Here is a 15,249-nt window from a genome sequence, read left to right as displayed (position 1 = left end):
TTCTGTGCTCATTCTTCTTTCCCACCCTTTTTTATGGGACTGGGGCCCCAAGAAGGTTGTATGTAGATGGGGAGGTGGTCGGGGTATTTTCTCTCTGGTGAAGACATTGATGCAAAGGTTTCAAGGTGCTTCTTATCCCCTTAGAGAGTGAGGAGACGTGAAGCCTAGGGAAAAAAGTAGGGACACTCCAGACCCCAGAAGGAAGAAGCAGCATGGGCCCAGGATAGTTTGGGGGAACAGCAGCTCATGTTTATTGGGGACCAGTATCCCTATGCCAGATCTTAGGGGTCTCACCCCCTGCATCTCTCGCTTCAGCTTCAGTCGTCGCTGTCGAACTCCGAGGACAGACCCTGCAGCAGGGGCAGGGACATGGAGTGCCGGTCGGGGTCCCCGGGGCCCCCACCCTGGACTCCTGGTGGAGGGCTGCGGGGGCTGAAGAGCCAGTTCTCTGCCAGGGTTGGGGATAGTCACAGCTTGACTCATGCCCTGGGCTTTCTGCCTCCCTAGTCCCTCCCTCTGGTGCTCTACGCTCTGCCCACCCCCTCACCAGGACCATCTCATCCTCCCCTGGCTAACTCCATCCTCCTCACCAGGGTCCAGTGTGGAGTTATGGGTGCCCCACATAGCCCGCATTCCTGGGCTATACTCCCCATGCTCTTTCCCTCCACCTTGTTCCATCCCTGTCATCTTCATTTCTCCTAGCAGTACCTGACAGCATCTGGGGTCCCCTTCGGAATGGGTTTCGGCCCTTGTAGGAGAATCTGGTGGGTCTGCCCTCTGGCCCTTCCTGGGGAGGTGGTGTAGGTGGGGCTGGGACAGGTAGAGGCACATCAGCAGCTTCGAGGGTATCGGTAGGGGCTGATGGGGCCAGAGATGGCATGATGCTGAGGTTGGGTCTGACCCATTTGGCCCCATGGGGCAGTGGGTCTTTGGTCAGGGGCTTTTGTGGTCCTAGCACCCCCTTGGGCTTCAGTGAAAACTTGAGGCAGGAGAAGGCAACAGGCAGTGACCGTTGTAACCGGAGTAGCTGGGTCTCATGGGCTGTAGGCAACACCCCTAGCTGCAGCCAGGAACAGCAGAAGACCTGGTAGATGACATAGATGCTGTGGGTGCTTCGGAGCCAGGGAAGAGTCTGCTGTAGGCTCACCTGCCCTGGTGGCAGCAGCAGGAAGGCCACCCTCTTGCGCAGGCCGCCCATATGTAGGCGGATCCGGCAGGGCTGCCCATCCAACAGTCGCATTTCTTCATAGGCTATCTCTGCTCGACCGTTTGGTGAGTATTCCCGAGTGCAGTGGGCAAAGGCACCCTCAGACCCTGCCTGCTCCAGGAGATTTGGTAGAGGCCCCACTGGTTGTAGTGCCCGCCGTCCCTGCCGACCTGGCAAAGCCAGGCGGGAGTGGGCTGGGCGGGACTGCTTCACTAGCACACCCAATAGGTCATAGCAGGCTGCATCCGACAGGAAAGGTACTGCCACTACATTGGACCCAAAGCGTTCTTCGATAACCTGCAGGTAGCCAATTTATAGGTCAGAGACTGAGTTAGGGTCAGGAGTTACCTGGTAGCCTGCTCTAGATTGACCCTCCCACTGTTTGATTACATCTCCACAATGTGCTCAGACTGTTACACAGTCATGCGTCGCTTAACAACAGAAATACACTCTGCAAAATGCATCATTAGGCAGCTTTGTTGTGTGAACATCATAGAGTATACTTACGCAAACCTAGATGGTATAGCCTACTGCACATCTAGGCTATATGGTACTAGTCCTTATGGGACCACCATCACATATGCAGTCTGTCGTTGACTGAAATATCATTATGTGGCGCATGACTGTACTTAATACTTATCTTCCAGTTCTCTCCTGTAGCAAAATCTTGAATGTTTACTATGTCCCAGAGTCTGCTAGATACTGGGAATACATGAAGGAGTGAACCTTTATCTTTTTCCTTATGTAGCTCAGTCTAATGGAGGAGACAAAAACGTAAACAGTAGTCAGCCAAGTAAAATAATAGAAAGCAAGCTGTGGAGGAGATGAGAAGTGATTTAACAGCCTTTGTCTTTGATAGAAGAGGATCTAAGAAGGTTTCTAGGTGGTAATACTTGAGGTTTCAAGGAATTAACCAGGTAGGAGAATGGTCGGTCCAGGCAGAGGGAACAGCCACTGAAAAACCTGAACTTTACAAACTAAGAGGGGCATATTCATGAACACGTAATTTTGTGTTTCTCAAATGTAGGGTGTGAAGAGGAACAGGCACATAGGAACTTGACTATGAAAGGCCTTGTATATATGTTAAGTTATGGGAATTTTATCTTGAGGACAACAGGAAGCCATTTGAACAACTCTGGTTAGGAGGGGCAGGATCTGATAGACATTTTAGAAAGCTAATTTTGAGTAGGAAGGCATAAGATAAGGAGAAAGAGAAAAATCAGTTAAGAGTATTGTAATACTCCAGGCAAGACATGGTGAGGCTCTGAACTAAAATAATGGGGGAAGATATTTAGGTTATAGAATTAGTAGAACTTGGTCACTTAAGGGGTGTGGGAAAAGGAATCTCCAAGGATTATTCTTAGGTGATTGGTTAGATGGGTGATGTCATTAACCAAGATTGGGCACACAGAAATAGGTTTGAAATGTCCCTTCTTACACTGTCTATAACGCCTTAGTATACACCTTCAGCCCTAATTTCAGGGGATAGTTCCTTAAGGGACTTGAGGCCGCATCTCTGTAAAGCTAGTTCCAATATGCTTTTAGGGATTCCAGTTCCTCTTGGTTTTGTCCTTCTTGTGTCTTGGCCTTTTTGGGCTTGGTAACCTAGTTCCGCAAAGTTTAATTTCATGATCAGCTGGGAAACCCTGTAAGATCCTCTCTAGTAATTCCACTTAGACCTGATCCTGACTCATCCAAGATATTGTTGGCTGAGACTTCTGGCTCTGCATTCTGCTAAGTAGCACACAAAATTCCCTCTTTGGGCCCCATTCACGTTAAGAGCCCTATTCTTAAAATGCTGTGTACTCTGCTCTCCCCCAACCCCCTAGTCCCACATGTCTGTGCACCTACTGATGGCATTGCTCACTTTGCTGGCCTTCTGGTAGAATTCACCAGTGGTGCCTTAAGGCTGATCTGCTTTTTGCTACGTAAAGCTATTTTGGAAGTGCTGCCCCCTGCCATAAGAGGAGGGTAGCTAACTGATGGAGTTATGTCTGCACTTTGGATAAGTGGAGGTAGCTTGAAGATTACTCTCTTTTGTCACTCAGCCAGGGAAATAACTGGTGCTCTTTCTTGATCTGTGTGGAAGAATTTCCCATCATTCTTTCTCCTTTGCTTCCTTCAGACTTGGAACACTTACATTTGAGTGGGGCATCAGGCTGAGGAACAGAGTTCTAAGAAGGGCCAATTGGGTTTCCAGGGGTGAGAGCAGAGCACCGGTGGGTTGGCTTTTATTTTTAAAGAATGCTCTGCCCCATGACAATGAAAGCATAGTCACCAAGCATAACTTCAGAATCCTACTGTAGCTGTTCCTTTGGTGCCTAGGATCCTATACAAATAAGACAAATGGGAGTATCTCCAGGAGAGGTCCCTCTAACAGGAGTGTGACATTTAAAATAGCTGGTTCTTATCGTCCAAGTTTCTGCTAAAAGGTGAATTCCTGATTTAGCTGGAGAGTCTTTCCCAGAATATTGATATGAATTTACCATGGAGGTTTATTACGTCCTCTTCCTTACCCTTGAGGGCCCTAGTGATTATCCTAAAATAGGAAAAATAAGGTACTCAGTTCTATGCTAGGGTGACTATGTTTTTGGTAGAGTTGCTGTTTGAGACCACTACCTGTTCCCACTGCACTTTTACTTCCCGGTGGAAGTTCTGTGAAATTTAGAGGCCTGCAAATTTAGCTATCCCAGGGGCAGCCCAGAAAGGTGATGGTGGAACTTCTTGGATCTACCTTGGCTGGTTTGAATTCTGAATAGGGAGCTCTTGAGCTACATTCTATTTAGCCAAATGTTCTACAAAGTGCCCAATAAACTGTCAGCAGTTCTGGAGAGAGGAAAACAGGTCACTCAAAGGTGTCCTACTCCTTGAATTTGCCACATACTGCCAGTGATTTAGCTTGTGTGTGTCTCTCCGCTGATTTTCCTGACAATTTTCCATTTAAATAGCATAGGGTGTTTTTCTGATCCTCAGAGATAGTGTAGCTTTCTAATAGTTGAAGATCCCATTTACTTTCACTCTAATTCTGATTGGTCTAGTACAGGACCAGCCTTTTACATGCTGAAACTAGTTATTCTAATTGTTGGGACAACCTTAGCTCTTCTGTCTTTGCTTCCCTGGGAAGCTGACTTGTGGTGAGCAGCCGCTTCGTTTTGAATGGGAGCTATGTGCCGTTAAGGCTGCTTTGAGTTTGGTAGGCGCTACTTCAGGATGGTTCTTTTAAACTTGGTGGGCTGCCTTCTTCTGTAAGTGCTTTAAATTCACTCTCCTTCAGATCCCTGAATTCTCTAACTTCAGAAATTTTTGGCCATCTAGATTTGGTGGGATTTGTCAGATACCAGCAACTCAGATAAAGCTGACATCTGCCTGGTCCTTGAAATCTACATATTTGGCTAAAAACGGAAATTTCTCATTCTGTGGAAGTTGAAGCTTTAGAAAGCTTAAAAGGCCTTTCATGATCAGTCCCTATACCTCTTTGACCTCATTTTCACCACTACTACTTTGAACCCTGCCCTAGAAGACTATTTGTAGTTCACAAATACATATTTTTCTTTTTCCTCTCCTGACTTTTGCATATTCTTTACCTTTAATTAGTATGCTGTTCACTCACCCACCCACCTGCTCATTAACTCATTTAGGTGTTTATTAAGCACTGTTTATGTGCTAGGTATTCCTCTTCCCTCTGTGTGAATAACTCCTACTTGCCTCGCTAGAATGTCACTCTCTCCAGGAAGCCTTCCTGACCTAAGTCCTACCCCTGACTTTAGCACTTCTCTCTGCTCTCGTAAGTCCTTATATGTTGCCTTTCAAGGAACCTTTCTGTTTTTGCACTTGTGATTAAATTGGACAGTTTGTGCAAAGCACTTAGTGCAGTGCCTGGTACATAAACAAGCACTGAGTAAATGTTAGTTATTATTGTCTTCAGGCTTTCCACTCCATCCTACTGATAAGCTGCTCAGACCCATCTAGGTTACACTTTGTTACTTCCTGTTTAACCTTCTTACTTTACCTACCTTATCCTTGATGAGGGTCCAGGTGGCATCAGCTTCATCCAGTGTCAGCAGGTGGGGGGTACCAACCAACATGGTGGGGTGTGGGAGGCGTTAGGCAGGGCAGTGGCTGCTGGAGGAACCCCAAGCTGCCCAGGAAGGGGAGGACCCAGGCCTTAGGCGCTGACCTACTATAGCATGAGGTCATAAAGCTCCTGCTGGGTGATGGGGCCTTGGGCAGGGAGAGGGCAGTCACTTTCCTAGCCTCACTATACCCATAGCCTGAGTTCATACTCTTGAGTGACCTATCCATTCTGATTTAGGGGGGGAAAATGCAGGTATCTGTTAGGGTATGTTTGTATATATATGTGTGTGTGTGTGTAGTTCTTGGTCTGAGTTCTTGTAAGGAAACAGGATCAGGCCTCTCCTCCCTTCAGCAGCCTCCTGGAAGCAATTTGCTCTGCTGTTTGTCACCTGTAGATAAGTCCTTTGTGAGGTTGGATCAGAGTCCTGAAGGACATGGGAGAAGTATAGATCAGGACTTAAACCAAGAAAAAGTGGTGGTTCTCCACCTTGGATGTACTTTGGGTTTACCTGGGATCTTCAAAAATTACTGATGCCTGGATCCTACTTCCAGAGATTCTGATTCAGTTGGTCTGTAGTATGCCTGGGCATCAGAATTTCTAAAAGCTCCTGAGGCAATTCTAATGTGCATCCTAGGTTGAAACCCATTATTAATGAGTGGGTTACAATTGCAATGAAAACCACATGTGTGTGTAGGAGGGTATCATGCTGAGCAGTGACAATGTGGAGAGTAGTCTAATTGGGATAATGTTACCTTAGTAACTGGAAAGAACTTTCAGGAAGCTAGAATTACCCAGGTAAATTTGAGGAAATTTTTCTTCATCCTCTACCCCCTATCCTAGGCAAATCTGTGTCTAGTGGGTCCTCTCCTTTTACAACCCTGATCTATGTGTGATTTCTTCTTGTGTCTCTGTAAGGGATCGCAACCTGATGTTTTGCTGGAGAAGAAGAGTGGTTTTTCCCTGGAGAAGAACCACTCTAGAGAGCCTTTCTACTCTCCCACTGTGACCCTTATCTGTCCAAATAGTCCTCTCTCAAGTCCCTCTGGAGAGTCTCCTGTGTGCCTAATGACCTCTTTGTGTATGGGGCGCACCTTCCCCCATCCCATCCCAGGATGTAGAGGTATCCCACAAAGTTGGCCATCGCCTGAGCTGGCTGAGGTGGCATGAATATGGGGCACGGGGAGTGGTCCTGCAGTGGTGGGAGAGAGTGTTGCCAAGAAAAGTTCCCAAAGGAGATATCACTGGGCTCAGGGGAGGGCAGGTCTCCTTAGACAGAGCTAAGGGTGTGGGTGCCAGGTCTTTGAGCAAAGTTTTGACAGTGGGCATGGACCTCTGCTCTAGGAGAGGAAATAATATCAAATATTTATTGAACTCTTATGTGTTAGGGGCTGTGCCAAACACTTGAATGCATTATCTTAGTTAATCCTTTTAGTAACATCTAAAGTAGGTATAGTCGGCCCTCTGTATCCACAGTTAAATGGAGGGCCAACTGTAATCATTGTACTACACCATTCTATATAGGGGACTTAAGCATTCTTGTATTTTCCTATCTGCTGGGGTTCCTGGATCCAATACCCCACGGATACTAAGACATGATTGTACTATTATTTCCCCGTTTTACAAGTGAATTAACAAGCTCAGAGAGGTTAAATGAATTAATGTGAGTTATACAGTTAGTTAATGGAGGATCTGGGATTCAAATCCACGTCTGCCTGAATCCATCTTTAAACATTAAACAGCAGTTCCTTCTGATGAAGGGAGAAACCAATATGTTCTTTCTGCTCGCCTGAGTGTGTGGTGCAGGGGGTGCATGCTAGATGGAAGTGCAAAGTGTTGTAATGAGAAAGAAGTGGGCAGGATGAGAGGAGAGCTGCAATCGACCAAATCAGAAACCCCAAGTTGCTTGTTAAGACAAGTGAAACCAAGTCTCTTCCTCCTAATGCCCATTTAGCACATTTTTTTATTATGGTTAACAAGGAGAGGTCACCTGGTATAGTATAGTTAGCACCTCTTCTCCCTCCAGAAAGGAATTCTGGGTGAGGTAGGCAAAGGTAGAGAGAGAGAGACATACACAAGGACAAGAGATACAGACATAGGGCAAAGGTAGAGAGAGAGAGACATACACAAGGACAAGAGATACAGACATAGGGCAAAGCTGATGGTGCAAGGAGACAGAGATGCAGAGGTACAGAGACAATGAGAGTTATTGATAAACAGAGGCAGAGAATGATGCATGTTCATATCCTAAGGGGGTTCCAGAATGAAAAAGGGGTGGCTGAGGTAGGTGTGGAGATGGGACTTTGGTGAAACTTGATGAGGATCTCTTTTGGATTTTTCATAGAGGGGGCTCACAGGGGAAGTTGAATACCGATGAACTCCTCTGCCAGAAGCCCATACCTTCTCTTTTCTCTCTTTTGCTGTCTGATTACCACGATTCTCTGGGCTCCCTAAATTTCACACTACCCTACCCTGACATTAAGTAAGTCTGTCTCTCCTTTTGGCTCATAGAGTCAGACTAAAAGTTGCTGAAGGAAAACAGATGACGACTGAGTTCTGGGTGGAGTTGATGAGCCCAAGGGCTGGGCTGTTTGGGCCATGTCCTGCTTGTTAGTTTGCCTCCAGTGTGGCATGTTCTGGGATCTCCATGGGGAGGGAGGTGCAGATTTCCTGCAGCATATCTGAGGGGTGAAGAGAGTGGAGAGCATGAGGGGAATAAACAGGTGGGGGCTGATTATCCAGAGAACATGAGGTTCTCTGCAAGAACCTCTAGGGCAATATAGAATAGTGTTGATAACAAAGAGTTTAAAGTAATGAAGAGCCCCAACAAGTCTCTTCACTTATTTCAGGCTGCAGGGACAATCGTACAAGTCCCTAATCCCTTATTTGACACCTTTAGGGACAGATGTATTTTGGAATTCAGAACTTTTCAGATTTTAGAAAGGGAAAATAGTGCCTTTATCATATATAAAGGAATACCCTAGTGAGATTCAGGGCAGTGCCTATAATCAAACATCAATATTTCTGCAGCTAACTCTATGAATATTCACACTAAGTGAAATAAATAAATACAAGAAATACAATTGTGATGGTTCAGGTCAGGTTTTGGGCCATAGTTATGAAAAAACTATTGTTTCATCTGAGATTTTTTATTTTGGAATTGTAGATAAGGGATTATGGGTTTATAATTGTTCTCAGGTGGTTGTGAGGAGTAAGAGTGCCAGTAAAGCCTTCTAAACACACCACATGGTAGGTATGAATGCAATCTCATTCCAAAGCAAAATACAAATGTCCAAGCGGGTGGATCTTTGGCTTGAAGGAAGAAAGTTCTTACAATGAACAATGTATAGGTATGAATCAGCTGCCTTGGGGAGTTGTGCACAGCCAGGTAGTGAAGGTGCCTTAGAAGAGAGGCTTCCTGTGGTGGGAGGGTGACAGAATTCATTGCTTATGAACATTGGCTGCACATGATTTCTTATTTCATGTACCACAGTGGAAAGGCAAAAACTGGTGGCGCGTGTATGTGGGACACAGGACTGTCACACATATAAATTCTTTATAATATATTTCTTTATAATAATGTTATAATAAATATCTTACTGCATACATCTTTGTTCACATCTCTATTTTGTTGGGATGGATTTATTGAAGAGGAATCCCTGAGAGAAGGGTATGGACATCTTAAAGACTTGTGACCTGTTAGGATTAGAATTTTGTCACAGTTATCCACAAAATCATTGCCTGGAGGGCTTTTTAACTCAGAATGTCATGAAAAAGATTAGTCTTGAGAATGACTGAGCTCATACTCAAGGAAAACTGTAGATTTCCTCCTTGTCCACTTGGCTTTAGTGTGACAACACCTCTGAAAACCACGTAGAGCTTCTGGGCTATCTCTTCAGTTCCTTATTAATGAAGACCATGTGGCTCTGGAGAAGGCATCACCAGCTTTTTCAGATCTGCAGCCTCTTCTGTGTGGTATCCCATGGTGCTTGGTCCAGCTATCTCTGCTAAGTGGTCAGCATTACACCTGGCTTCAGGTCTTCATGGCTAACTCTAATATCTGCAGTTATGATAATTTTCCCAGAGAACTTGTGTCTGCCTGTGCAGCATGCAGCTTTCTCTGACCTCGTAACAGTGTTTCTCTGCCTTTTCTCTGAGATTATACTCCTTCTGGACTCTATACTGGTGTGAAAGATCTTTTGTGCAATGTCCCTTTCTGTGTGGAGTCTTAGCTGAAAGTGCATCCCATGTTGGGCAACATCCTGGCACTTCCTGTTTAATATCTTTGTTCTCTGGAAGCCACAGCAGTGTGAAATATTCCTATTTCATCATATTGCACCAACATCATATGCTTTTAGTGATTTTGGCCAGGACAAATAGGGGTGCTGATGAGGATTTTATTTTTGGGAATTCTACATTCTTGGCTGAGGATGCACAAAAGGGCAGATGGGTAAGAGACCACAGTGACTTGGGACCTCAGGCAAGCACGTGAAGTGGTTATTTTCTGGGATATCAAAATTTCTTTCAGTTGGACGCCTGACCCCTGAAGCTGCAGGCTCAGGGAAAGAAGTTCTAGCCATTAATTCTTAAGACTGGCAGGAAAGTGGGGGTTGGAGGATAGCAATTACATATGAGACCAAGAGGGTTCTCTGAAGTGGCAGTGTCTTAAAGTTCAGTACCCTGGCCAAATTGGGACCCAGGGCACATTATCCAGATTCTCAGAAGGTGGGGGATATGCCTGTATAACTCCTTCCATAAGGACAGGCTGAAAACAGAATCTGGCTCCAGGAATAGAGAGGGCTGTGATCCCAGGCAAGTACCTAACTAAGCATTTGCCTCCAGAGGCAGTGTCACTCTTCCCAGACCCCCAGGTCCAGGATCTGTAGAGGAGCTTTTGTATGGGAACATGGGAAGACTTAGGTTAAAATGATGGTGGGAGGGAGCAGGTTTCTTTAAGTTAAATCTTGTGTACCATGATTCCCTGATAATTCCCTGATCTCTTCTTATTTTCCCCGCATGGTAGCATGTAGTCCCCTGCTTCCTGCCTCATCCCAAGCAGGATACATGGCTAGACCAAAGTCTACAACTGCCAGTGGTACACGTAGTAGAAGCTTCACAGCAAATATCTATTGAGTGGTTATCACAGTCATATGCAGATAATGGGACAAAGATGACATAATCCATACCTCTAGACCCCAGACTCTCCTTTGAATGTCCCCTCACCTCCACCCCCAGGCTCCATTGTTTTCACTGCCTGTTAGAACTGGCCTTTTCTGAATGTGAAAGTTTCCAGTAGCCGGTCCCTGATCTGCTTGGTGCGGGCCCCATAGATGAGAAGGTTGAGGGCAGGTGGCAGCAGCAAATAGATGTTAGAAGGATATGCACGGGCTTTGGGACAGTGTGACGACCAAAGCGGTGTGTGAGGTAGGAGAAAAGACCAGGCACATAGAAGGCCAGAATGACACAGATGTGGGAACTACATGTACCAAATGCCTTGGCACGGGCCTCTCGGGTAGGCAGCCGCAGCACAGCATGAGCAATGAGCCCATAGGAGCCACTGATGCCCAGAATATCTACACCTGACACGGCCAGGGAAAGTGCCAGCCCGTACAAGTTGTTGGCCCATGTGTTACCTACTACAAGCTCCGCCACTGCCATGTGTGCACAGTAGGCGTGGTCTATGGTCTTGGCTCGGAAGTGCTCAAATTGTGCCACCAGCAGAGGGAAAGGCACAACAATAGCCACAGCTTTCAGTGCCAGTACCAGGACTGCATAGCCCACACGGGCTTTGGTGACTAGAATAGGGTAATGCAGTGGACGCCCTACTGCTACAGCACGATCACAAGCCATGGCCAGCAGTACACCAGATTCCACGGCAGTCAGCGCATGAACAAAGAACATCTGCACAAGGCAGGCAGCATATGGCACAGGCTGGGGCCCAAGCCACAGCACGGCCAGCAACCCTGGGGCTATAGATGTGGCTAAGCTCAGGTCTGTGGCTGCCAGTGTGGCCAGGAGTAGAAACATGGGCTGGTGTAGTGTGGAGTCTATCTGCACCACTGCCAGCACTGCTCCATTGCCCAGCAAGGCCAGCAGATACATGGGCCCGAAGACCAATGTCATCCAGGCCTGGGCATCCCCTAGCCCTGGAATGCCAGCCATTATGAAGAAGCTTGGGCGTGGGAAGGTGGAGTTGGGCTGTGGAGCTTCTGCCATCCTGTGGTGGGGGCAAAGCTTTAGGGCTCGTGGAGGCATGGCTCCTGATAGGGGAAGAACAAAGGGAGAGATTTTGGGTAGTGCAGGGCTGGGAGGATCACAGGGTTATAAGATTTGGTTGGGGTTTGGATGGATAATTAAGGTCACAACCCTAGCTAGGATGACAGAATCCTTTGTACCTGAAAGCCCGTTGTAGGGGGGAAATGGGGAGACAGTGGTAGTGAGGAAGTGGGGGCTTAATGCTGCAGTGGCTGGTACAGCCAGAAGCCCTCCAGTTGGAGGTCAGCTGAGTGGTGCTGAGATGAATGTTTTTCTTCCTCAAGGTCCAAGTAGAGTCCAGTCTCAGTCTCAGTAGATGGGGAGAAAGCCAGTGCTGGGTGGGATCAGGCCTCAGGCTGGTCCTGTTCCTGACTACATGTCCTTAGGCACAACTTCAGGCCTCAGCTTCAGCTCTCCAATGGGGATGGGCACAATGATCTTAAGTGTTGCCCAGCTTTAACATTTGGGGCACCAACCCTCCAAGAAGAAAGGAAGAGAGTAGAGAGAAAGGGAGAAACAGGAGGGAGAGGCACATGGGACCTAGTGTGAAGCTGGAAGTCTGATGTGACAGGAGAAAACCTGGTGGGTCTTTGAGGGTGGGATGCTTACATTATTCTTAACTTGATGCTGAAGTAGTGAACTTGAACGCTGGCTGAAGAATTAAAGTTGGGCCTGGGAACCATCGGAGAAAGAGAGATGGCAGCAGAAAAAGGAACTTGTCTGTCTCTTTTCCTTCTTCACGACTCAGAAGGGGGTCCCACTAGAGTCTCATTCCTGGGTGCCAGAGAGAATGGAGGTGACAGACGGGGAGGAAATGCCATTTAACCCAGAGTAGCAGCTATATGAGGAAGAAACATCTCTGATGTTGGAGGATGCAGGGAGAATGGGACCGATGCCTCCCAGAATCTCGCCCATGACAGAAGCTTAATAAATGTTGAATGGATAAATGAAGGAGGAAGAAAGCACCAGCAGAAGACTTGGCTGGGGAAAGATCCTGAGCACTGTGTGTTGAACATGCAGCTTCTCTTCCCTTGACCAGTGCCTGTGGGGCCCTTTATGTGGCTGTTCTACCTTCCCTCAGGGCCCTTCCCCCTCCCACCTGTGCCACATTAACTCTTCCCTGTTCTGCCTCTTTACTCAGCGATGATAGGCTCATTAACTCAGGGAGTAGAGTAAGGCAGAGATGCAGGCAACAAGGAAAGAGACTGACTTATGGGAGTGGAGAGACCTGGGAAAGAGCAACACTTCCTCTGTGAGGTCTTTACTGACTCTGAAGTCTGGAGAAAAGACCTCACTTTCTTTATTCTTTAATAGCTTTATTCCTTCTCTGTTGTAATTACTTGTCCCTCTCTCCCCAACTAGACTGAAAGAGTTACAGGGAGTGCTTCTTATTAGCCACAGTATCTCCACTGCTCATCACAATGTCTGGCAGGTAGTTGTCTATAAATGAATATTTGTGGCTTTTAATTGTGGGACACTGCTGGCCCAAATAGCATTTGCTGACTAACAGGGTCTCCTACAGCTTCAGGACTGTTAGGTATCCATGGAAATCAGAAAGAGTCACCATCCACCACAAGTCCACTGAGTATGATTCTGCTACAAGAAGATATATCCTGAAAATCACTATACTATGCAAGATAATACAACAAAACCAGAGGACCTATGGGAAAAATGGGAGTAGGGGCACAACATTAAGAACTTCATCAATGACACATTTGAAAAAGGATAGGAACTTAATAAAAATGGTAGCACAGTTTTACACATGTTAAATAGAAAGTATATGGATGCACCAATAAAAATGACACTTTACCTTGAAAAAGATCTGGAATTTTCCTTGTGGAAGTGAGTGTTGGAAGCAGCTTGGGAATTACTGTGAAGTAGTAGAAGGAAAGATTACTCTGAAATTGGGTGGAATATTGTAACACCAGATGTGGATGGTGTGGCTCATAATAGAAGTGGTGAACTGATGCAGCTGATAGATGTTTGCATGTGTGCATGTGTTCATGCTGGGTTTTCCTACGAGGCTCAGTTCAGCTGAGTGCAGTTTTCTGCATTCGCCTTGTTTCTCGCAGATGGAATCACACATGAGCAAAAACAAAATTCGCATTGTGCTCATTCCCTCATACATATGTTGGTTGGAACAAATTTGCATTTGAAAACCAACTTTGTAGCAGAACTGATTTAAATCTCCTTTGCACCTGACCCTGTGGTGAGGCTACAAAGACAATATAAGACCCTTGCTGCCATCAAGGAGCTCACTGTCTGGTGGACACTGTGATCCAAACATTTTTTGGAAGGCTATTAAAGTCACTGCGTTGACTCAGGTCAGTACCAGATATGGTGGGATCACAGAGGAAGGGGCCTCTCTCTCTTCCTGGGGGAGTCAGGGAAGTCTCTGAATGATAGTGATGGCTAACAGTCCCATGGGGTTTCCTATGTGCTGGCACTGTGCTAAGCCCAGTCTCACAACATGCATTTGCAGTAGGCACAATTATTTCCCCCATTTTACAGACAAAGAGCTAAGGGGAATATCATTGATTTTGTCTCTAGAAAAGTTCCTTTGTTCGTCTCCCAGGCCCCAGTCCAACATTATAGGAGCTCTCTGAACACATGGAGGGTCACCTGGCTGGTGTTTCCCTGTCACATTGGTCATTAGAGGAGGGGATCTGACAATAAACCTGCGACCTGTGGGGCTATATGCCAGAACCTGCTCTCCAGAGGTGGATGCCAGCCCTCTGTGGGGAGTGGGGGTAGAGTGGGAGGAGGAAGAGAGGCTCATTGGACCTCTCAGTTGCCTCTGGACTGGCATAGAAAATAGGATAGGAGGACTCTGGAAATTGACCCTGATATTCTCACTTCTTTGACTAATGCAGCTACCACCAATACCTGCTATAGAATAGGGTTCCCAGAGATCAGCTTGTGTCTTTGTGGGCCTGTTCTATAGTTTTCTGCTTACAATAACCAGTGAGCAACAACACGTAAGAGCAGATTATTCATTTACACATTAGATTACAGATCAGAAAATCTTGGGTCCTAGTGTTGCCACTCAAGGGTGAATCCTCTTCTAGAACACTCCTAAGGCAAACTCCGTTGTCAACTCTAAATCCCCAGGTCAGTATGAGACCCCTCTGTGACTAGTAGAACCCCAGTAAAACTCTGGGGCACTAGGAGTCCCCAGTCCATAGGACAGTGGATGTTCTGGCACTGAGGTGGTAGATTTGGAGAGGAACTGTTGTTCCTCTCTATTATAGAAGTCATGTTCTAGTAGGGATATGGAATTGGTCAGATCTAGTTTTTTAATGAACTCTACCATAATGTCTGCTCTCCTTAGCCATTTTCCTTTCCTCTGCAACTGGTTCAGTCCTTTGGGTTGATTCGTTTTTGACCACATATGGCAGTGACTCTAGTCTTCTGCATGCTGAGGTCATAGTTCCCATCCTTGTCTCCCAGGCAACACTGTAAGACAGTAAGATTGAGTTAGGATCTTGAAACCCCCCCTTAACTTATTCAATCATTCTTTTCCTTCAATGTAAGACATGGAAGAGGCAGTTTTTGACTAAGAATCTCTGGCTAAGGAGAGCATTGCTGAGATGGTCTGCCAAAGACTTTCCCTGCAGAAGATGAATAGTTCCCTCTAAAGGTTTTCTAGCATTTAGAAGAAACTTCTGAATTAACTACTTTGTTGGGGCCACCTTTGAAGAAATTAATTCTTTGA

The 15,249-nt window shown here is 46.3% G+C and overlaps 2 protein-coding genes and 1 long non-coding RNA gene across 4 annotated transcripts; all 3 read right to left on the bottom strand.

The window, feature by feature from the left end:
* Positions 1-93: 93 nt before the first annotated feature.
* Positions 94-5,434, bottom strand: C7H11orf42 (chromosome 7 C11orf42 homolog). Of its 2 annotated transcripts, none has more exons than XM_005612113.4 (3): positions 5,221-5,434; positions 709-1,504; positions 94-350 (listed from the first exon to the last, which is right to left on the bottom strand). In XM_005612113.4, exons 1-3 carry the CDS (start codon positions 5,290-5,292, stop codon positions 133-135), a joined length of 1,086 nt encoding a protein of 361 aa, XP_005612170.1. In that variant the 5' UTR covers positions 5,293-5,434; the 3' UTR covers positions 94-132. The 2 variants fall into 2 exon arrangements, with proteins under 2 accessions (XP_005612170.1, XP_001504632.1); XM_001504582.6 differs by having other exon boundaries at positions 228-448.
* Positions 5,435-10,536: 5,102 nt separating this feature from the next.
* On the bottom strand, positions 10,537-11,510 carry OR52W1 (olfactory receptor family 52 subfamily W member 1). The gene is given in 2 exon segments (XM_014741775.3): positions 10,537-10,649; positions 10,652-11,510. Coding segments are annotated over 2 exon segments (957 nt in total). The 5' UTR covers positions 11,496-11,510.
* A 633-nt stretch (positions 11,511-12,143) lies between these two features.
* LOC138925191 (uncharacterized) lies at positions 12,144-14,947 on the bottom strand. Its single transcript, XR_011441081.1, has 3 exons — positions 14,845-14,947; positions 13,345-13,404; positions 12,144-12,308 (listed from the first exon to the last, which is right to left on the bottom strand). It is a non-coding gene; the product is annotated as an uncharacterized lncRNA (long non-coding RNA).
* Between the last annotated feature and the right edge of the window lie 302 nt (positions 14,948-15,249).

Source organism: Equus caballus, chromosome 7, assembly GCF_041296265.1.
Source record: "Equus caballus isolate H_3958 breed thoroughbred chromosome 7, TB-T2T, whole genome shotgun sequence".
In the NCBI taxonomy this organism is placed as follows: Eukaryota; Metazoa; Chordata; class Mammalia; order Perissodactyla; family Equidae; genus Equus; species Equus caballus.
Note: the sequence above shows the minus strand (reverse complement) of the source record. Positions and strands in the feature narration are given on the sequence as shown.

Excerpts from the sequence above, each read along its gene's own strand:
- C7H11orf42 (XM_005612113.4), bottom strand. The coding sequence starts at position 5,292 with ATGTTGGTTGGTACCCCCCACCTGCTGACACTGGATGAAGCTGATGCC. Across the intron at positions 1,505-5,220 it reads GGACCCTCATCAAGGATAAG|GTTATCGAAGAACGCTTTGG; the intron begins GTAGGTAAAGTA and ends GGCTACCTGCAG. Across the intron at positions 351-708 it reads GGGACCCCAGATGCTGTCAG|GGTCTGTCCTCGGAGTTCGA; the intron begins GTACTGCTAGGA and ends CCCCTGCTGCAG.